At 35.3% G+C, this 23,009-nt stretch overlaps 1 protein-coding gene across 5 annotated transcripts in view; it reads left to right on the forward strand.

Annotated features, from left to right (window-relative positions):
* The window catches only part of lrp1bb (low density lipoprotein receptor-related protein 1Bb), a 355,559-nt gene that overhangs the window by 330,447 nt on the left and 2,103 nt on the right, over nt 1-23,009 (forward strand). For 2 of the 5 annotated variants that reach the window (XM_051119357.1, XM_051119360.1), the window contains 16 exons: nt 106-225; nt 1,172-1,413; nt 1,836-2,059; nt 2,385-2,491; nt 4,142-4,258; nt 4,375-4,548; nt 6,321-6,446; nt 6,576-6,740; nt 8,878-9,039; nt 9,803-9,977; nt 12,215-12,319; nt 17,540-17,653; nt 19,113-19,189; nt 19,491-19,581; nt 21,317-21,467; nt 21,947-22,021. In XM_051119357.1, the coding sequence (XP_050975314.1) occupies nt 106-225; nt 1,172-1,413; nt 1,836-2,059; nt 2,385-2,491; nt 4,142-4,258; nt 4,375-4,548; nt 6,321-6,446; nt 6,576-6,740; nt 8,878-9,039; nt 9,803-9,977; nt 12,215-12,319; nt 17,540-17,653; nt 19,113-19,189; nt 19,491-19,581; nt 21,317-21,467; nt 21,947-22,021 (2,225 nt within the window). Of the gene's footprint in view, nt 1-105; nt 226-1,171; nt 1,414-1,835; nt 2,060-2,384; nt 2,492-4,141; nt 4,259-4,374; nt 4,549-6,320; nt 6,447-6,575; nt 6,741-8,877; nt 9,040-9,802; nt 9,978-12,214; nt 12,320-17,539; nt 17,654-19,112; nt 19,190-19,490; nt 19,582-21,316; nt 21,468-21,946; nt 22,022-23,009 lie in introns of those variants that run through there. The other 3 variants (XM_051119358.1, XM_051119359.1, XR_007828439.1) reach the window with 3 other exon arrangements.

Here is a 23,009-nt window from a genome sequence, read left to right on the forward strand (position 1 = left end):
TGAAAAAAAAAAAAACCAAAAAAAAAAGCCACATAGGGAACATCACACAGTTTCCAGAAAGTACTATTCCTCGATGTCTGACTTTTGTTCTTCTCTTTACTGCAGAAATCAATGAGTGTCTTAATTTTGGCACTTGCTCTCACTATTGCACAAACACAAAAGGATCGTACAAATGTACATGTGACAAAAATTATAAGGATATGAATGGAAGCTGCATAGCAAAAGGTAAGGATCTATATTTTCTATTGACTTGACCTTTGGCTTCACTGTGAGATTTTATTTTAGACTTTCAATGCTTTAGTAGATCTTTGTGGTACATTTGTAAATTAAAAGGTTACTCCACCCCAAAATGAAAATTTAGTCATTAATCACTTACCCCCATGTCGCTCCAAAACCGTAAAAGTTTGTCTTCGGAACACAATTGAAAATATTTTGGATTGAAACTGTCTCATTGACTGCCAGGTAAATAGCACTGTCAAGACCCAGAAAAGTATGAAAGATGTCGTCAAAATAGTCCATCTGCCATCAGTGGTTCAACCATAATTTTATGAAGCTACGGGAATACTTTCTGTACCCAAAGAGAACAAAAATAACGACATTTTTCAACAATTTGTCTCCTCTGCATCACTATAGTGCAATTTTGGATAGTATCCCCTGTACTATCCAAAATGGTGCTACGGTGATGCAGATGAGACAAATAGTTAAATAAAGTTGTTAATTTTATTTTGTTTGCATACAAAAAGTATTCTCGTCGCTTCATAAAATTCAGATTGAACCACTGATGGCAGATGGACTATTTTGACGATGTTGGGTCTTGATAGTGGTATTTACCTGGCAGTCAATGGGACAGTCAAAATCCTCAATGGGACAGTTTTTATCCAAAATATCTTAAATTGTGTTCCGAAGACGAACGAAGCTTTTATGGGTTTGGAATGACATGGGGGTAAGTGATTAATGACAAAATTTTCATTTTGGGGTGGAGTAACCCTTTAAACATTATCCTCATTTAAAGTATTGAGTTTGAATGACTGATTACTGATACTGATTAAAATGCATATTGCTGTGTTAGAATGATTTATCTGCATCTGTAATTGTCAAACTGTTGTCTTAAACCCTAAATGGAATTTAGCCACTTTTCATTTTTTTTGCATATTAATAACTCAACGGGCAGGACCAGAAGATCGAGTGCTCTACATAGCTAATGACACTGAAATCCGAAGTTTTGTGTATCCATTTAACCAGAGCCATGGACACAAAGTACATGCTCGCATCGAGGAAAATGCCCGCATCATTGGGATGGATGCTCTGTATCACCAACAAAAGTTTATCTGGGCTACTCAGTTTAATCCCGGTGGACTTTTTTACAAAGATATCCTAAACAGGAGTCAAACTAAAACAAATGTTGGCATCATAGTAAGTATTGTGGGTCTTGTGTGAAGTCTATCTTCATGTTTAATCAGGAATATTCTGGGTTTTTCCTTGTTGGTATTTTTTCCTTTCAAATTATTCATTTAATTTTCCTCCTAATTAATTTATTAGTTCTGTGCTTAATGATAATTCATGTATTTTACTTCATAATTAATGTATTTTACTGAACTAAGGGATTTAAGATAAAAGTATATTATATGTTGTGATTTGGTTTTATTAAATATTTAAACACACTTTTTCTCCAGACTGTAACTGTATGTTATCCCTATGTCAAAAACAGTCTCTAAAATATTGACCACACTTTTTAAGAATAATTTTCTCCTAAACGTGTTATCGCACAATCTTAAATATTCTGTGATGCCTCGGCCCACATGGGAATCACTTTGTTATCTGGGTGACTTTTGCAGTGCCCAGACTTTCGCAGACCCAGAGATGTATCAGCTGACTGGGTGACTGGAAATATCTACTGGACAGACCACTCTAGGATGCACTGGTTCAGTTATTACACAGCTCACTGGACCAAGCTTAGATACTCTATTAATGTGGGGCAACTCAAGGGACCCAACTGCACCCGTCTGATAACTGACATTGCAGGAGAGCCTTACGCCATAACTGTCAATCCAGTCAAAGGGTAGGAGCATGTTTTAATACTATTTGGGTTAATTTAAATTCAGATAGTGGGTTTTGGAAGTCTAAATGTACATTGAAAATATGAAATTTAAAAGCTTCTGGATTACTTTTCGGGCATTTATCAAAAAAGCCAATTTGTTATTTTGGTTTTCGAACCTTGCTGTACTATATACGAACGAGAATACTGGATATGAGAAGTGAAATGAGAAGTAAATTAGTCTTTTAATCAAGGATATTGATGTTTTTGGATATTAAAGTAGTACTTATTTATAATAATAATTTTATATACATATATATTTATCAAGTAAAGATTTGGCCTGTTTCAGGATGATGTATTGGTCCGTAATAGGCGACCACTCGCACATAGAGGAGAGTGCGATGGATGGCTCCATGCGTAGAGTCCTATTGGACAAGAACCTTAGGAGACCCACAGGTATGTTTTTGTGTTTCTCGGTGTGATGGGCATGAGCTCTTTTCTTTAAATCCTAAGCTGTTTTTCTGTGATAAATGAGAGGTTTTTGTTTTGGTTCTTTCTAAAGGGACGAGGTCAAGGTTTGAATGCTTTTATGTAGAAGCTTGTTGGTCTCTCATCCTGTTTTTGGTATATCACAGCACTTTTCTCATTTCCGAGTTTGAGGGAATGTTTTAGATGCAATGCCTTTAAGTAAACCTGCAGGCGTGTTCCTCAGGGAAACACTAAGTACCGCTACATTTAACCATGGCCTCCTTTATAGGGGCCAATATTACGCCTCCAGTGCAGCTTTAGGAATCCATCATCTCTAGAAAAGGAACAAAAATGCAACATCCGAGTCTTTAATCAAGAGAGGAAATATAATGAGTCAAGCAGCGGTAACTCTGAGAAATATGGGACAAACTTTTGCTGAGTTTATTTCAGGAAGAGCAAAAGGACGCAGATCTGAAGCTTTTGTGCTGAATATGTCCATGTTGGAAGCAAGGGTTTCTTAAGGGTTATTTAATTGTATAAAAACTTCAATTTAGCACCACATTGACCTAAACAGCAAGGTTCTGTTTATAGCAATTTGATGCTATTTAAAACCATTTTGCAGTCTCACATGACCTAGATGAATGAAACTCTTCTTGCACGTCTAGATTCATTTATTTTGAAAAACAGTTACAAATATGGATAAGGATAAGTTAACTTCCAGAATAAAAATTTCCTGACAATTTACTCACCCCCATGTGATCTAAAATGTTCATGTCTTTCTGTGATTAGTCGCAAAGAAATTAAGGTTTTTGAGGAAATTGTAGTTTCACTGAAGTTTGATATACTTTTTAATAGTGATCGACCAATATTGATTTTTTTTTTTTATAACCGATACCGGTTATTTGCACGTTTATGTGCCCGATAACCGATATGCAGAACTGATATTTATTTACTGTTAGAAAGTAAATAAATGACTGAAATAAGTCCATACTTCACTTTGATTTTTCCTCCTTTCGGTCATCGTAAAAATAGTGTTTTAAATTAGCAGTCTATCATGTTAAATTTAATCTTCATATTACAACAATAAAAACATTTTATTTATATCAGCTGCAACACTAATAAGCAAAATAAGTGTAGAATGTCTAATGTTTTCAAATGGAGAAAATAATTAAAAGACCTGAGTCATATCAACTTTATTTTAAACTACAGTTTTAGTAGGTTTATAAGCTGTTTAATATAAAGAGTGAAGACCCTTATTCCTCGGCTGGGATCGTGTAGAGCTCTTTGAAGCTGCACTGAAACTGCAGTTTGGACCTTCAACTCGTTGGCCACTATTGAAGTCCATTTTATTGAGAAAAATCCTGGAATGTTTTCCTCAAAAACCATAATTTCTTTTTGTGACTGAAGACAGAAATAGTGAGTAAATTATCAGGAAATTTTATTCTGGAAGTAACCTTATCCTGTAATAACCTGTTCTCTTTTCATGAATTGTTTTATTACGAACTGCTGCTTTTGTGTAATGCTTTATTGTATTGTAAATCCTGCAAACATGGCTGTGTCCATGTTTAAATATGTGAAGTATCTGTGCTAAGGTCTTATTATTACAAAAATAACTCTCTTCCTGTCATTTATCTGTAGGGTTGGCAATTGATTACTTCAGCCAGCGTGTGTATTGGGCCGATGCCGAGCTCTCTGTCATTGGCAGTGTCCGTTTCGATGGCTCAGACCCATTGGTGGTAATCGATGGCAAGCAAGGTGAGAAGAGCAGTTAAAATGGAATCTTTTTTCACGTATCTTATATGCCTGAAATCATTAACCACTGAAGTTGTTTTAGAAGATTCAGTTTGTCTAATGTCTTCATGCCTGCACAGGAATATCACAACCGTACAGAATAGACATTTTTGAGGATTACATTTATGGAACAGGACTGAAAAATGAAGTTTTCAGAATACACAAGTATGGCAAAAAGCCTATTGAACCTCTTGACTTGGGTATTGAAAAAACAACAAATGTCCTGATCTCTCATCGTTTCAAGCAGCAGGATGGTGAGTGCACACTTTTTCTCTAAACGTTTTCTATTTAGTGCCTTTTCCTTTTTTCTACAACTTGGAGAATGATGAAATGGTTCTTTTAGAGCTCTTTTAGGGTTATTTTTGTGGATCCTAAGAGAATATTTTTTTAGATTCAGGCTTGGTGCTTCTGCTGGTTTTCTAAAAGAAAATTCTTTTGCAGTGTTTGAAGGTCAGAGCGATATCCTTCAGCAGTTGCATACACAGTATTTTGAGACTGTTATAGTGTCCTGTTCTTATGTCTAAAATGAAAGCAGTAATCCATGTGCAATTGACTGTAAACCACCAGCATAGTTGTACCTGTTCACATCGAGACAAACAACACTCTTTAAAATAAGTACTGCTCAATAGTAATGTAACACTCATTTAATTTGCCTCCCCATGCATTGCATTTGTGACCGCCACATGCGTCGACTCTTTAATATACTGTCTTCTTAGAAGCTGCCCTCCTCTTCTGTTGGTCTTGGTTGCTATTTGTTATCTGGTTGTGTTAATGGTCTCACAACCTCAAAAAGATCTTTCTTTTCTGGTGGGTTTGTAGTGAGGGGCAGCTGAGCCAGTCCCCACTGACTCATTAAAGTCAGAGATCTAGCCTGGTGGAGAGACTTGTGCACTGCCAGCAAAAGCTGAAAGTTTAGGTTTGATGTCCTCAGCAAAACACTGAAGATTGATACAGATGTTCCCTCATTCTGCTGGCATCTTTGAGCCACGGCTTTCCAATCTGCAACTTTGGAGACGCCAAGCTGCTTTGAGAAATGAAATAAATAAACTGAAATAAACTGAAAATGTTTTAGATGGCACTTTCCACAAATATGGTACAAAAGAGAGTCTGAAACTTGTTTTTTATTTTTTTATTTTTATTTATTTATTTTTGATGAGGGAAAGATGCTGTAACATTTAGAATATGTTGACCCTCAGTGACAATATTAAAGCAAATGTTATATTCTGTTTAATTTTGTCAGGAAGGTTTACTAAAATTTAGTTGTTGTTTTTTCATATGTGACCCTGGACCACAAAACCTTAATCTTATGTAGCACCGGTATTTTTGCAAAAATAGCAAAAATGACATTGTATGGGTCAACATTATCGATTTTTAGTAAAGATCATGCTCCATGAAGATATTTTGTAAATTTCCTACCATAAGATATACCACTAAGATCTTCATTTAGACAACTTTAAAGGCGATTTTCTCAATATTTAGATTTTTTTTTTTTTTGCACCCTCAGATTCCGGATTTCCAAATAGCTGTATCTTGGCCAAATATTGTGATATCCTAATAAACCAAACATCATTGGAAAGCTGATTTATTTAGCTGATGATGATGTATAAATCTCAATTTAAAAAAAAAATTACCCTTATGACTGGTTTTGTGGTCTGGGGTCACATATATTTCATTATAATTTTCTAGTAATAAACACATTTCGTTTTAAATTTATTTTAAAATTTCACAATTACATTGACAACATTCATTAAATGAAAAACAAAAACATGTAAGAATTAGTAAAAATGTTGAATACATTTCTCAAAGGGTTGTTGATTTTTTTTTATTTATTTATTTATTTTTTTTTGTGATGGAACAACAAATATTGTTTTAATATAATTAAAACATATTGTTTTAATTATATTAAAATAGTTATGTTTATTTTTCTAATTATTAATAATTATTATTATTTAGTTATAATGATTATTTATTTAAATGTTATGGTACATTTCAAGTTCAATTTATGCTTTATCTGTTTTGTATTCAGTGGCCAATCCCTGTCTACGGATGACCTGCGATTTTATGTGCTTGCTCAATCCAACCGGGGCCAGCTGCACCTGTCCAGAGGGGAAGACCTTGGTCAATGGCTCTTGTATTGACCCCATTGTCTCAGGTCTGAAGCCTCACTTTACCGTAGGATTGCTCACTTTGCTCTGAGCCTGCTGGTGTTTTTCATCAGGCATAAGGATTCAATGAAAAAAACTCTATATATTTTGAGTTAATCTGTTTCAATATTGTAAAGGTGAGTTTTGCCGACCTGCCTGTGAGAATGGAGGACGTTGCATGGCCAATGAAAAAGGAGACTGGCGCTGTTACTGCTGGCCTAATTTCTCTGGGGAACGTTGTGAAGTCAACCACTGTGCAGATTACTGCTTAAATGGAGGCACGTGCACTGGCTCACCTCTTGGTAAGAAATACTCAAACAGCTTTGTGTAGATTTCAATACATGACTGAATTCATTTTGATGATGAAGTATTTCAAATGGTCAAATTGCATGCATACTACATACAACTACTGTGGAATTTTGAGTGCCCGGCAGAATTGATTAGAAGTTTTAAATTAATATTTTAAAGACATCTGTTAACAAAACTGTGTGGCTGTGTGTGTGCTTGTAATAATGGTTATAATCCAAAATTATTCAAGGCAGCATATGGACGCTTGGTTTGTATGCTAATGTGCAACTGATCTGTTTTAATAAAGAATTCATTTGAAATTGAGCACTTTGGTCCCAAATGTAGAAACTTACAAAGGATTGCTGATGATAAAATCAGTTGAGTGTTTGTGTCTGCACCTCAATTAAAATTAGTCAAGAGTGTCATATTACAGCTTCATCTATCATAATCAATCATCTGACTGATGAGGCATGTAAGAAAGCAATTATTCTTAACATCAGAATCCTCTGAAGTTTGATACATTTCATCATTTTCTCTGGTGATTGTTAATGGTCGAGTGGGGTGCAGTTTTATTAAAAAGAGTGAGTGAACACTTTGCTTGTAGCTATAAATACAACTGTATATTTTATTGAGGTCAAGTCCTAAAGGGATAGTTCAGCCAAAAAGAAAATTCTGGCTTTAATTACACACCCTCATGTTGTTCCAAACCCGTAAGACATTTGTTCATCTTCGTAACACAAATTAAGATATTTTTGATGAAGTCCGAGAGCTTTCTGACCCTGCATAGACAGAAATTCAACTACCACGTTCAAGGCCCAGAAAGGTGGGAAGGACATCGTTAAAATAGTCAATGTGACATCAGTGGTTCAACTGTAATGTTATGAAGCTACGAGAATACTTTTTGTGCACAAATAAAACAAAAATAACCTGTCAGTCTTTGCCATGCATTCACGTCAGCAGCAGTGTTGGGCATGTTACTTAAAAAAAAAAAAAAGTAATAGTTATAGTTACTAGTTACTTACAAATAGTAACTGAGTTACATCATTATAAAAGTAACTAATTACCAGGGAAAATAGCTATTGTGTTACTTTTAAAAACAAAATCTTCAAATATGTCAAATGACTTGAATGTCCCCAATATTAAATATGTTAAATGAATGAAATTTAAATGAAATTAATGAAATTTTTAGTTTATTCACCAGATATATGAAGCTTAATGGCAGTTTTTTAAATATCTGAATGTGCACTAAGCATCAGTCAGTCAAGCATTATAATATGACATTATGATCATGTAGCATTAAACTAATTTTAGAATTTTATAGAATTTTAGAATAACCATGTATCAATGCATAATTGTCATATTGACTGAACTAAGGACTGGTGGTGGTGCTTAAGATATTGTTTGTAATTTAGTGTTTCTATAAAAAAAAAAGGTGAAAAACTAAAAATAATACTGATAATATAAAATGTACTGAGGATTTATACTGGGTTTATGAATATTAATCACGTTGTCTGCGTTCGCTTGAACTGATTTGCTGAAATCAAAACAGGGATGATGATAAAAGGTGTGCGCCAGACAATGAGATGTTAAATTGGTTCCTCCTACTACCAGAAAAACCGTCAGTTCTTGAAAACTGAAGAATTCAAATGAAACTTTGTTATTCTGACAGGAAAATACAGCAAAGAATATTGTTTAAATGTAGCGTCAATTCTGCATGGTATATACGACTATCCTGCTCTGTATCTTTCTTTGCTTGTGTATGAGACAAAGCGACTGGTAGTCGTGTGCCTTCACACTAGAGTTTATTATTCGTCAAATACAGGTATGCTGCACATCCATTCAGATGAAATGAAAAATAAAATTACTGTAATATTATAATAAATTGTAGTAACGCCGCATTTTATTGTCAGTAACAGTAACGGCGTTGTAACGGGGGAAACAGTAATTCATTTGAATACTCGTTACTGAAAAAAATAGCGCCGTTAGTAACGCCGTTGGTCAGGAGTCAGCTTTTGGTTTTTGTGGACTCCAGTATAAATTACCTACTGTAATAGCAAACAGCTCACATTCTCTTAAATTTTGGTAGTAAAACCAAAAGGACAAAATATTAATAAATGCTAACATGGATGCACCTGTCTACTCCAATCGTAGGGAAACCTACTTGCCGCTGCGTGACAGGCTTCACCGGCCCTAACTGTGAGAGGCGGGTCTGTGATAATCACTGTCTGAATGGAGGCACCTGTGACGTAAGCCCTGGAAACCAGCCAGTGTGTCGCTGCTTGGCAGAGTACACGGGTGACCGCTGTCTTTATCGTAAGTATTGTAAGAGATTGCTTGTACCCAGCAGAAATGGTCAGCAACTGCATTTTAATTCAGTAGGTCAGTGATTCTCCTGGCAGGTAATTACATCCACCGCTGTGCCCTTTTAATCCGGTATCATCATAATCCATATTGCTTGTTCAAATCATTCAAGTACCAAGTGGAACAGAAAGAAAGAAATGTGGCGAAAATGATACGATATTTAGAGAGGGTTATTTTTGTGGTAGTGGTTTGTTGTTGTTGTTTAATTTTTTTTTGTTTTGTTTTGTTTTGTTTACATAGAAGACCACTAATTTGTGGCTAAAGGAATAGTTGTTGTTTTTTTTCTCTCTCTCTCTCTACAGCTAGCAACGGCAACAAAAAAGGCCCAATGAAAGCAAATATTGTATTTGACTCGAAAGGGCATTTGCTAGTATTTGAACGATCCATGCCCAAAGTGGTTTTCTAAATGCTGCTGTAACAACCTTGAGGTGTTTCTGTGCTTTGCTGATAAAATATTTGCTGTTATAAAGTCTTTGTTATTATAATTTGTTGCAAAACAATTTAATCAGCACGCTCGTAATGCATTTTCAGTGCTCTGCACCCAAGGGGTGACACATTTTCATCTTGGTACCAGTAGATATTAAATGCGGATAATTAAGTCTCATTAAAGCTTTGTAAAATTCTAATTAAACTTGAGCATAGTATGAAAGAAATGTGCCCTCATATCTTAATTAAGGACATATCTTGTGTTTTTCCCATTTCTTTTCCCTGACAGACATCTGTCATCACCACTGCGTCCATTCCCAGGCCTGCACGCTGTCCAGCTCCGGACATGTTGAATGCGTGTGCCCGCCTCGTTATGAAGGGGTCAAGTGTGATGTTGACAAGTGCCTGCGGTGCCACGGAGCACCATGTATCATTAATGGAGACACAGGAGAAGTGGCATGCAAGTAAGTTGTTTTTAATATATCTGAAAATGATGTCATTCCAAACCTGTAGACCTTTGTTCATCTTTGGAACACAAGTTTAGATATTTTTGATGAAATTCGAGAGCTTTCTGACTCTGCATAAACAGCAACGTAACTGATACGTTAAAGGCCAAGAAAGGTAGTAAGGACATCATTAAAATAGTTCATGTGACATCAGTGGTTGAACCTTAATTTTATAAAGCTACGAACAACATTCAACTGCAACAATGAGTAATTAAAGCAATTTTAGGATAATTTTAAGCAAAATGGCTGAAAAATCATAAATACAACTTCTAGTAATATGATTTAATGATTATCACTTTTGACCAATAGGTGGTGCTGTTATCAAATCGAAGTGGTGTGTTCTGTGTAAGGTGACAATGGCACACACAAAGTTTGGTGTCAATATGTCAAAGCTTTACAGAGATACAGCCTCAGACATAATCTGGCATAATGTCTCAAATTTGTTGCGGTGCTATACAAAAGGAAAACGAAATCAAAACGAAGTATCAAAATGAAATCCATAACTTTTTGTCAGCACAGTCTGAAGATGATCTCGATTTTGGTGAAAATCAGACTAACGGTCTAACTATGGAAAAAGCAAAATTTTAGCTAACTATGGCAAAATTTGTATCTATGTTCTCGACATGACCCAAAGAATATATAGAAACCAGTTTCATTACAATAGCCCAATTTTTTAAAATGTTATTCGTATTTTTGTACATTTTTTTTTATAACTATTGGCCACAAGGTGTCGCTGCCCCACAAACTTTTTGAGTACCATCAGGTGCCAAAGACACATACCAAGATGTCCAAAATGGCTGACATTGGAAAATTGGGTATGTTTTGGCTCGGCATGATACACCGAATCTAAAGAGATCTAAAGAGTTTTGTGATTTTCAGTTAAAACATTCAGAAGTTATAAGCAAAAATACTCATTTTTCATATCTCCTGCAAATGTGCAGGTAGCCTCAGTTCATGGTTGTTATAACACACAACAAGTTCAGTCTCAATCTGCCAAACCGTTGCGGAGATATAGCCTCACATCCATTTTTGTGTACTCTTTGTTAAATTCATTCACATGTTATTCAAGAACCGATTGACTAATCAACTTAAGTTTCAGAACGTTTTGCCAGCACTGTCTAAAGATGATCTGAGCCAGTTTTGGTGAAAATCAGACAAACTGTCTAGGATGAATTTTAAAAAGTAGGTTTTTCGAACCATTAAAAATAGTGAAAAAACTTGACCTTGCGAATGTTGGTGCCTATTTGACTTTTAATGGTTTTATGAATTTTATGGTTCAAAAGTTCCTAGCATAAACATGAATGAAACGCTGGACAAGTGGTGGCGCTAGAGAGTTTGAGTAAGGGACATCAAATTTGCTGTGGTTGATGATGAGACTATCCTCTGTCAGTGTGCCAAGTTTCATAACTTTCCCGCAAGTGATTCTGCGGGCTGCCATATACTTCCAAAGCGGAAGAAGAATAAGAGGAAGAATGCCAGCGGACACAATAGGTGCCATCACACCTTCGGTGTTGGACCTTAATGACTTTATTCAACACTTTCTTCTCTTTAGAGTACCATGACACAGAAGAAGAAATTGACGTATGAAGTCATTATTTTTGTTTTTTTGCACTCAAAAAATATTCTCATAGATTCATAACATTACGGTTAAACCACTGATGTCACTAGGACTAATTTAAAGATGTACTCACTAACTTCTGGGCCATAAAACATTTTAGTTGCGTTGCTGTCTATGCAGGGTAAGAAAGCTCTCATATTTGATCAAAAATATCTTAATTTGTGTTCTGAAGATGGAAAAAGGTCTTATAGGTTTGGAACGACGTGAGGGTGAGTAAATAATCACCATATTTTAATTTTGGGGTGAACTAACCCTTATATTTTGCAAGCATGTTTGAATACAGTTATTATTTTTGCAGTTCTGTAACTGGCCCAGAAATTACACGCTTCACCTTTAAAAATCATTCCTCATCTAAAGCAAACTAAGTACAGTTCTGCCCTTATTTCTGCACATTCAGCGAAATATAATTCTATTCAGGATAATAAAGTTCAGCAACTGCAGCGACATTAAAGTAGCTCATAATGAAACAAAGCCTAATTTATACAATTCATTATTTATTAAGTTCAGACTGAAATGACTCCTCGGTTTATGTAACAGTCACATTTTTAGCTTGTCCAATTTGTTGTCGTTCTGCCAGCTGTACCAGCGGTCGAATCGCCTCCAGCTGCCAGTTGTGTGATGGCTACTGCTATAACGGAGGCACCTGTCATCTGGACCCCGACACCAGCCTACCCTTCTGCCAGTAAGAATGACTAAGTGCCTCCTTTTGTCCACAATCCAATTTTTAGCGATTAGACCCACACAGCGCATAACCTTGGAAGCCTTACCATTCATTTAGAAAACTTCTACAGATGTCAGAGACTCGTAAGTTTCCCATCAATGAGGCCCAAAATTACCTCAGTGGGGGGGCTCTACACTGGCACTTAGTGTGACAGACTTAAAAAGCACAGAGGAATAATTAGGCCAAGCTTTTGTGTGCCTAAAAGCCTACATTTGGTTAAAAATCAAATTACATCAAGCCTCAAAGCTATTTCTTTATCATGTTTTTTTAATTGCCAATATTTTAGTGTATGTTTGTATAATTTATGGATTTCAATCATCAAACCTACTAAATACACTACTGTTCAAATGTTTGAAGTCGTACAGCTGAAATCGTACGAAATTGAATGTGTCAAGTCTGTTGATTCACGTCAATGCTTCAACTCTTCGACGTTCATACAAATCACGTAAAAGTCCTCTATGTGTGGGAAGTTTGAATAATACTGTAAAATCATGAGCTGTCATCACTGGACGTGATGTTCTGTTGTCAGGTGCAGCAGTTTTTTTTGACTTTGCGTTGATAAAGATGAGGTTAGGCTCACACTGTGCAGGACCTGCTGACAGGATGTCCACCCTGTGGACTTGTGTATATTGGGACGGCATCCTGAGAACAGCTGGAGTCCTGCTTTGTTTGGTTTGGCAGGCAGGAATGGATACATTTAGAAACCCTGACAATTTATTTTGTCAGGAATAAATTCGCTTTTCCATTGCAAGATCAGGAACAGGTGAAGGCAGGGGCCCTCGCAGAGCACCATGTGTTTAAGAGGTTGATAATAGAGGAAGTAAGGCCACAGAGCTGTCAGATATGACCAGTAGAAAACAAAATGTTCATGTGTCCTTCACGCTTTGGTTTGAGAGATTTCTCTATTTGTGCTGGAAATACTTAGGGAATAAAAAGTCTCTCAACACTTTGGTTTTAATGCATTTATGCATGGCTTTGTAGGGCTCCACATTTACATTTAAATTATATGTATAATTTTTTTACTAATACATTTGTTTTTGTTATTTTTATCATACAAGTTTTTTATCTAAAAGTTTTTCATTTAAATTTTAAGTTGTCTTTTTTAAAGTAAAAATACTTTAAGATAAATGCTAAATTTAGAATTACCTTAGAATTCAGAGAAGCAATTATAAATAAAGCAACGATTTTCAGTGTTGCATCTAGCGTATAATATACGCTGAATAAGCCGCAGCCTAATGCAAAACTAAATCATTCCCATTATAATCAACGAGTTGCGAATTGAGTGTGGGATGTTATGCACACCAGTGCGCTCATAATTTTTCACAATAATTTTGAATTGCAAATGCCAGTGAAATGCCCATACTGTTCAGGATCAGAAGGTCTTGTTTTCTTGATTTGCTATTATTCTGTTGTGTGCATTTCTAAAGACCCAAATAAAAGTTTAGAGAGACTTAATCAGTATTTTGATTTTCCATGCTATTTGGACTTCCTGACCATCTTGTCCTATGCAAGATGTTTAGTTATCAATCTTTTCCTTCCCATCAGATTTTATTAGCTGCAAACACAGATTGTGACAGAAGGTGTGTATAATGGATGCCTTCTGTAGCGTGGTGGTTAGCAAGCATTAAATTATCACCAGTTTTATTCAGTCTCCAAACTTAAACAGGTTGTAAATGGTTGTTTTGAAAATCGAAAAATTGTCTGTGCCGTTTTTATGGCATTTGTGGCTATGACTGGCATAATCGAGAGAATGGAATCAATTTCTATGTAAATTATCAAGGTTTTTTTTATTATTGTGGTGAGGTCCTGATAATGTGTTTCATTCACTGGCTTTGAGTCACAGGAAATGTATTGAATGATGAATCTGTATTTGGCAAGAAGTCGTGATAGCTGACCTGCAATGAATATAATGTAAATTAATTCTTTAACAAAGCCTAGAGTCATATATTCTTGGAAAGGCAAAGTTCTTTTCCTCAAAGCACAGTTATTTACTTTCAAGATGGTCAAACAACCTAACAAGGAAACATAAAGTATTTTTCAACAGAGAATATTTTCCAGAATGCAGTTGTCAAGTTGTCTGCCAATGATATACAGGGGTTGGACAATGAAACTGAAACACTGGCCAGTATAGTGTTGGAGGTTTCATGGCTATATTTATGCAGCCTGGTGGCCAGTCTTTACTGATCGCACATTCCACCAATAAGAGCAGAGTGTGAAGGTTGACTATGTGCACCCAATAGCTCAAACATTGTACCCTGAAGGTGGTGCCGTGTATTAGGATGATAATGCACCAATACACACAGCAAGACTGGTGACAAGAGTGATTTGATGAACATGAAAGTAAAGTTAAACATCTCCCATAGCCTGCACAGTCACCAGATCTGAATATTATTGAGCCACTTTGGGGTGTTTTGGAGGAGCGAGTCAGGAAATGTTTTTTAATACACCAACATCACATAGTGACCTGGCCACTGTTCTGCGAAAGGAATGGCTCAAAATTCTTCTGGCTACTGTGCAGGACTTGTATTTGTCATTCCCAAGATGAAATAATGCTGTATTGGCTGCAAAAGGAGGCCAAACGGCATACTAATTGTGGTCTAAACCCAGGTGTTTCAGTTTCACTGTCCAACCCCTGTATATATAGATAAGATTGTAGGACTGTCACGATTCCTTGTTTTAATTAAAGGAGTAGTCCACTTCCAGAACAACAATTTACAGATAATGTTCTCACCCCCTTGTCATCCAAGATGTTCATGTCTTTCTTTCTTCAGTCGTTTCAGGATATTTCTCCATATAATGGACTGCTATGGTGCCCTGATTTTGAACTTCCAAAATGCAGTTTAAATGCAGCTTCAAATGATCTCAAATGCAGTTGTAAACGATCCAAGCAGAGGAAGAAGGGTCTTATCTAGAGAAACAATCGGTTATTTTCAGAAAAATAATACAATTTATATACTTTTTAATGTCAAACGCTCGTCTTGTCTTGCTCTTCCCGACCTCTGTTTTTGTTCCGGTTCATGACAGTTAGGGTATCTCATGTTTTCCCTCAACTTCAAAATCATCCTATATCGCTGTTTTACCTTTTTTGTTAAGGGTGTTTTATTTTTTTTGCATGTTCACTATGCAAAAACTGGGTCAAACTTCTGCAGCGATGTATTTAATTTCAGCGATTAAATGATGTTTGAAGTTGAGGGACAAAAAAACGATTGGAGTTTTTCGACATGACCTAACTGTCTTGAGTCCGAATACACAGAGTTCAGGGAGAGCATTAAAAAGTATTTAAAATTGTAAAAGTATTTAATTGCATTTGAGATCGTTTCAAGCCTCATTTAAACTGCATTTTGGAAGTTCAAACTTGGGGCACCATAGCAGTCCATTATATGGAGAAAAATCCTGAAATGTTTTCCTCAAAAAACACAATTTCTTCACGTCTGAAGAAAGAAAGACATGAATATGTTGAATGACAAGGGGTGAGTATGTTATCTGTAAATCATTGTTCTGTAAGTGGACTTCTCCTTTAAAGTCTCAATTTTTAAAAATCCTCGATTGTGTCGAGTAACCGGCAAAATACCGGAAGTGGCACATTCCACGGATGAGATTCTGTGAAACGCATTAGACCGTTTTCCAAGGCTGCATGATATATTAAACTAATTAAAAGTCATAAGCATAATGCTATTGTGAATTCACAAATGCTACAATTCAGTTAAATAAATATATGCAATGCAGATTTAATATATGCGCTTTAATTATTTACATGCGTGTAGGTTAAGTACGAGCATACGAGCATGTCAAAGCTGCTTCCTTCACAGGAAATGCGTAGGAAGACTTATCAATTACATGTGTGGAGCATCTCAAACTCCAGCTCTGCATATTGTTGTAAGCTTATTTATTATAACATTCATCTGGGAACGAATGTGTGCCATATCGTCAGATTTTGTAAGGTAAATCATTTATACCTACGCCAACAGGACAATACATCATATTTCTCTTATGCTAACTGTTGATTGCAATTTCAAAATAAAAGCTGTTTAGTCAATATTAAACAAAGGTTATATCACACAGTGAAGTGTAAAAACAATCGTCAGGCCGTTGGCGTCCTCGGCAGGCGTTTGTTGTAATGCAGAATGCACATTAGCTCTATTTATTTTAAGTTTTGTTTGATAAAACCATATGATTACTTGCTGGACATGCTTTATTTGAATTAACTGACTCATGCTATTATATATGTATTTTAAGTTATTTTAAAGGCTGTTTGTTTACTCAGAATAATTACTTGATTACCAAAATAATCATTAGTGACCGCCCTACAAGATTGTCAGGAGGTGCAAATTATGGAAAATCATTAACATAAGCATTTCTCTCTAACAATTAATTGAGGTCAACACTCTGCACTGAACAAAATAGCATTGTTTTAGAGATAATTTTGACTTATTCTTTCTTTCTTTCTTTTACAAGGTATTGTTTCTGCCAACTTGAAAATTCCCAACACATTTACAGTTTTATCGCTGTCCCTGATATCTGCGATTAACCTATCTGTCAGCATCAAAACATAAAATTGGCTCAGGCACAGGCTTCACTTCTCTATCACTCTTCTGTGGCTCTCCGTTCCAGTGAAATCACAAAATAAAATGCAACTGGATGTGTTATACATACTCTGCCAGTTGGCATTGTTTTTAAAAAAAGAAAAAAGGAGCAGTCAACAAGATTTCCATCTGCAGCCCCATAATCTGTAACTCCAGAATAATTTCTGGAAGGATCAGGCAATTTTGAGTCATTATACAGTCATGGAAATTAATAAAATTTTAGAAAGTCATGGAAATCTCTTTAGTGAATATGTTCTGAAACATTTCGTCAGCTAGACCCTGCTCATTTGTAGAGAAAAATGTGATAACATCTATTAAGAGTCTTTCAGACATACAAATTGAAATCCACCCAATAGCAATATCTGTAAAATGATTTCTAAAAAAATATCCTTTACAGTAAACACGATCATTGAAACCCCTGGAGTGAATATTTTTGAAATGCATCCTGCTCATTTAATTTCATGGTCATAAAACATAAGGGATCCTGAAACTATGAGCAAGACACTTGCTGCTCTTCTACAGATCATGCACGTTTCTTCTTAGTTCTGCACACTTGTTTCACTTCTTACTGTCCTCACCTCACTGCGATGTCTTGCAGCTGCACAGCAGGGTTCAAGAACCAGCGTTGCGATGAGCTGGCCAATCCCTGTGATTACTACTGTCAGAATGAAGGAATATGCACAATAACTGCCCTTAACAAACCTCGATGCAAGTAGGTCCCACTGTTCACCTGATTCAGATGCCTCATCTCCACCAGACTTCATCCATCAGCTGATTTAACCTACCCACTTCCCCACTGTCCACTTCCCATGATCCTACAGCCCTACATCCCATACTGCTCAAACTCTCCACACATTTAGGATTCTCTCTTTTCTTTTGTATTTGTTTGGGATTGGTGTACTTTTTGTCTCTTTTATTTGGTTGGCATCCTGTACAGTCTCAGCTTAGAGAGGAATTAATATACAGTAAAACAATACAAAAATGTGCCCGCACTGTTTGTAAAATTGTGCAAATTTAATGTGAATGATCCAGTCTTCACCCTCATATCATCCGCTGATAAACAAACATCAACCATCTGTTTAATCATAAACATGACCCCCACTGGACCGCTTCCAGTTACAAATAAGATGATTCATGACTTTCTTTCCGCTTTACTGCTCGCTGTCTAATGAGTGTTTGCAATTTGTTTGCACGTTTGCCTACTCTTAAAGTGATAGTGCACCCAAAGTTAACACATACATTTGTAAAAAAAAAAAAATAAATAAATAATAATAATATATATTTTTAAATATTAATAAAATCATGTAAAAAATATTATATATACACTGCACTTCAGAAGTTTGGGATCAGTAAGATTTGTATTGTTTTTTTAAAGAAGGTTTTTGCATTAATTTGATTAAAAATATAGAAAAATTATTGCAATTTAAAATGTTGGTTTTCTATCTTAATATACTTTAAAATATAATGTATACCTGTGATACAAAGCTGAATTTTTAGCATCATTATTCCAGTCTTCAGTCTCACGTGATCCTTCAGAAATCATTTTAATATGGTGATTTATTATCAAGGATTATTTGTTGAATAAAACGTTAAAAAGAACTGTATTTATTTAAATTAGAAATCTTTTGCAGCAATATACACAATCATTCAAAGTTTGGGGTCAGTAAATTTTTTCTTTCTTTCCTTGTTTGAAAGAAATTAATACTTTTATTCAGCAAGGATGTTTTAAGTTGCTAAAAAATTAATAGTAAAGACTTATATTGTTAGAAAGGATTTCTATTTTGAATAAATGCTGTTCTTTTTAACTTATTCATCGAAGAATCCTGAAAATAATCTATAAAATGATCACCAAGGCTGCATTTATGTGGTCAAAAATATAGTAAAAACATGAATATTGTGAAATAGTATTGCAATTTAAAAATAACTTTTATATTGTGTTTTATTTTTTTAATATTATGTTATATTTAATGTATTTTGGTTAAGTTTTGTATTAAGGCTTTGTGTACGTAAATGAGGACAAAAATTTATTATTGGGTGAACTATTCTTTTAAGCAGAATTTAGGCCTTTGTTTGAACTTACCTGAAAAACTGTTTTTAATTTTAAGACTGTCAGTCGTTTGTTCTCTTTTCTGACTTGCCTTCTGTTTGTTTTGACTGTTATTTTAAATCAGATGCTCGGCTAATTGGTCGGGGACACAGTGCGAGAGGCCGGCCCCCAAGAGCAGCCGCTCCGATAACACAGCTGGAGGTGAGCAATGAAGAGAGCTTTCACACTTTATAAAGAGCTCTCCTCTACTAATTCAATAAGGATTCAGTGCTTGAATTATTAAAATGAAAAGATCCGTTATTTCATCAGTCAAATGACACATCTGAATATACATCTGGGCTTCGTGTTAAATATTGGTTTAATATCTTTTCAGCTGCAGTAGTGTTTATTTAATTTCGCTTTGATGGAGTATCTAATAATTTCCTATTCCACCTGCATAGACACCTGGGGAAATACATTTAATAGTGACTTTTGCTTCTGGCTTTTTTCTGGTGTGAAACAGGAAGTATAGCTATCATCGTGCCATTGGTTCTGCTGGTCATTCTGATTACTACGGTGGTTACAGGTGTCTTCATCTGCAGAAGGCGACAAAGGTACTTTTTGGGATTTTTTCTGTGCAATCTATATATATATATATATATATATATATATATATATATATATATATACACACACACATTTATAATTGTATGTTTTTTAATATAATTATATACTATTTGTTAAAAAAAAACTGTACAGTTGAAGTCAAAAGTTTACACATCATACACCTTGCAGAATCTGTACGATGTTAATTATTTTACCAAAATAAGAGGGATCATACAAAATGCTTGTTATTTTTTATTTATAACTGACCTGATCAAGATATTTCACATACAAGACATTTACATATAGTTCATGAGAGAAAATAATAGTTGAATTTATAAAAGTGACTCTGTTCAAAAGTTAAATTGTTAAGTTAAAACAGTTAAACTGCCTGCTGTTCTTCCAAAAAATCCTTCAGGTCCCAAAAATTCTTTGGTTTTTCAACATTTTTGTGTATTTGAACCCTTTCCAACAATGACTGTTTGATTTTGAGATCCATTTTTTCACACTAAGAACAACTGAGGGGCTCATATGCAACTATTACAGAAGGTTCAAACACTCATTGATGCTCCAGAAGGAAAAATTATGCATTAAGAGCCGGGGGTGAAAACTTTTTGAATTTGAAGATCAGAGTAAATTTAACTTTTTTTTGTCTTCTGGGGAACATGTAAGTATCTTCTATAGCTTCAGAAGGGCAGTACTAACTGAAAACAAATTGATATTTAGGCAAAATAAGAAAATTGTACACATCCTAATTCCGTTCAAAAGTTTTCACCCCTGGTTCCCAATGCATCGTTTTGTCTTCTCAGTGAGCGTTTGAACCTTCTGTAGTCCCTCAGTTGTCCTCAATGTGAAAAGATGGACCTCAAATTCATACCGTCATTGTTGGAAATGGTTCGTGAGAAAAAAAAAAAAAAAAAAAAGAATTTGTGGGACCTGAAGTATTTTTCTGAAGAACAGCAGGTAGTTAAACAGGACAAACAAGAAACTCATAAACAACTTTGACTAAAAAAAAAAAAAAAGACAGCTGTGGATCATTCAGGTAACAACACAGTATTAAGAATCAAGGGGATGTAAAATTTTGAACAGGGTCATTTTTAAAAATTCATCTATTAGTTTCTGTTGTGGACTATATGTAAACATCTTTTATGTGAAATATCTTATTCAGGTCAGTACTAAATTAAAAAATAACATGCATTTGGTATGATCCCTCTTATTTTGGTCAAATAACTTGGTTAGGTGTATGTAAACTTTTGACTTCGACTGTATTAACCCTGTAAAAACCTTTAAGCACAAATTATTCTTACATATAAACTCATTATATCTAGAGCATTAGTTTATTTTGATACGTCATACATTTTGTTATTTTTTTCATGACAAATATTTACTTTTTAATTTTAAAATTAATTGCATTTACACTCCTTGAAGTTCTCTCTTTTTCTCTCTCACTTGCTTTTTATTAGATTTTTCCTTTAATGAGGAATCCTTTCAGTTTGCTTTATGATAGTCCAAAACATTACACATATTATATTATTCTGGCAGATGGAAGCATTAAATAGACAAAAAAAAATGTTGGTTATATATGCACGTCGGATGCACCTTTGGGTGTCGTTGTAATCACGTTAATTTGACAGCCTTAGTAATAAGCCACTTTGTATTTTGAATGCATGTTCAAAAATGCACAGGCCATAAAAACAACAGAGTCTCCAGACATCTGCAGCTATTTCAAGTGCTTCTCTGTCGCAGGGGGAAACGCGTACAGCGGCAGCCTATAACTAATGGAGGCATTAATGTGGAGATAGGCAATCCATCCTACAACATGTATGAGGTGGACCATGACAACCACGCAGATGCCGGAAGCCTTCTCAAACCAAATTTCACACTTGATCCCCATAAGGTTTGTGTCTGGCATTTTTTAACACCCTTAATACAAGAAATCTCTGAAGTTGATGATGTAGATCCATAAATATCAATGTGGTAGATCCAGAAAGAACATTTTTCTGTTCTCTGCTTTAAAATATCTGTTGAATAAATGACAAGTGTAAATATGTAATATTAACTATAGCTTTACACAAGGGCTTTTATCTTTTGCCTGAATCCTCCCACCCAATGAAAAATAAGCACTGATCCTGCGATTGCTTTTACCTTGAGAATTTGCCTCATTAAAGCTGCAAACATTATATTTTTTTACCCTTGCACATAAATAACTCTGACATCTTTTTCTAAAGTCTCAATGCTATAATGCCAGTAACAAATACTGCTTTGTTTCATGCTATGTACGTTTCTGTCAAAATAGCAGCATTTACAGTGATGTTGTTTAGTGACAATGACGTTCTAAATGTCGTTTGCATGCTGGGGCAACTGTGTGTGTTCCAGGGCTGGTGTGTAAAATCCAGTGACCCTTGCACGCTGAATATTCATTCTGTCCCTAAGGAAGTAATACCAGGACAGGTGAACGCCTTGGGCTCCTTCGTCTCAATTAGTCATTCTAAGTAAAATTTTTGCATGCATGTGTTGTGCACGGTTCACATGAATGTGTCAAAGCGTGTCACCGTGATCATATGTGCATGGCTTTACGGCTCAACTTCAGCTGTGTGTTTTTAAGTTTCTCGTTTTTGTGGTTGATTTATGCAGGAGGTGAGGTTGATGGGGTTGTGAGTGACAGTTATAAAATATTTACCATCCTTTGCTGACATCAGCATGTCACTATAAGCATGATAAAGTATGCTTTTCAAAGCACCAATCCAAACGATGCTACAGAAACCACATTTGATTCCTGCTGCAGTCCGGCTCCTTGAACCAGCTTTCTCCAGATCCTGCACTTTCTTTCAATTTATTTTATTTTTGTAGTAATGATTTATTTAATGAATTATTATTCATTATTAAAAAAAATATTTTTATTGTGTGTAAGTTTTCCTTTAATATGAAGTCTGCCATTTTTTTTAAGCTACCCAGCCTCATTGGAAATACGTGCCTCTAAATACATTTCTGCAAAACTGAAAAAAACAACTTACCTATTCATACAAATTGCTGCAGTTCCCAGTTGAAATGAACACTAGAGGAAGTAAGATTCTGACAACTTCTATTCCTTTTAACACAAAGTATGATTTACAGGTCCACAGTTTTGATTAAAGGAGAAGTCCACTTCTAGAACAAAAATGGACAGAAATGTGCTCATCCCTTGTCATCCAAGATGTAAATGTCATTCTTTCTTCAGCTGTAAAGAAATTGTTTTTTGAGGGGAAACATTTCAGGATTTTTCTCCATATAATGGACTGATGCAAAATGCAGTTTAAATGCAGCTTCAAACGATCCCATATTCGGTTGTAAACGATCCCAGCCGAGGAAGGAGGGTCTTACCTAGTGAAACGATTGGTTATTTTCATAAAGATAATACAACTTACATACTTTTTAATGTCAGACGCTTCAAACCCTTCTT

The sequence above is a fragment of the Labeo rohita genome, chromosome 9, assembly GCF_022985175.1.
Source record: "Labeo rohita strain BAU-BD-2019 chromosome 9, IGBB_LRoh.1.0, whole genome shotgun sequence".
NCBI lineage: Eukaryota > Metazoa > Chordata > Actinopteri > Cypriniformes > Cyprinidae > Labeo > Labeo rohita.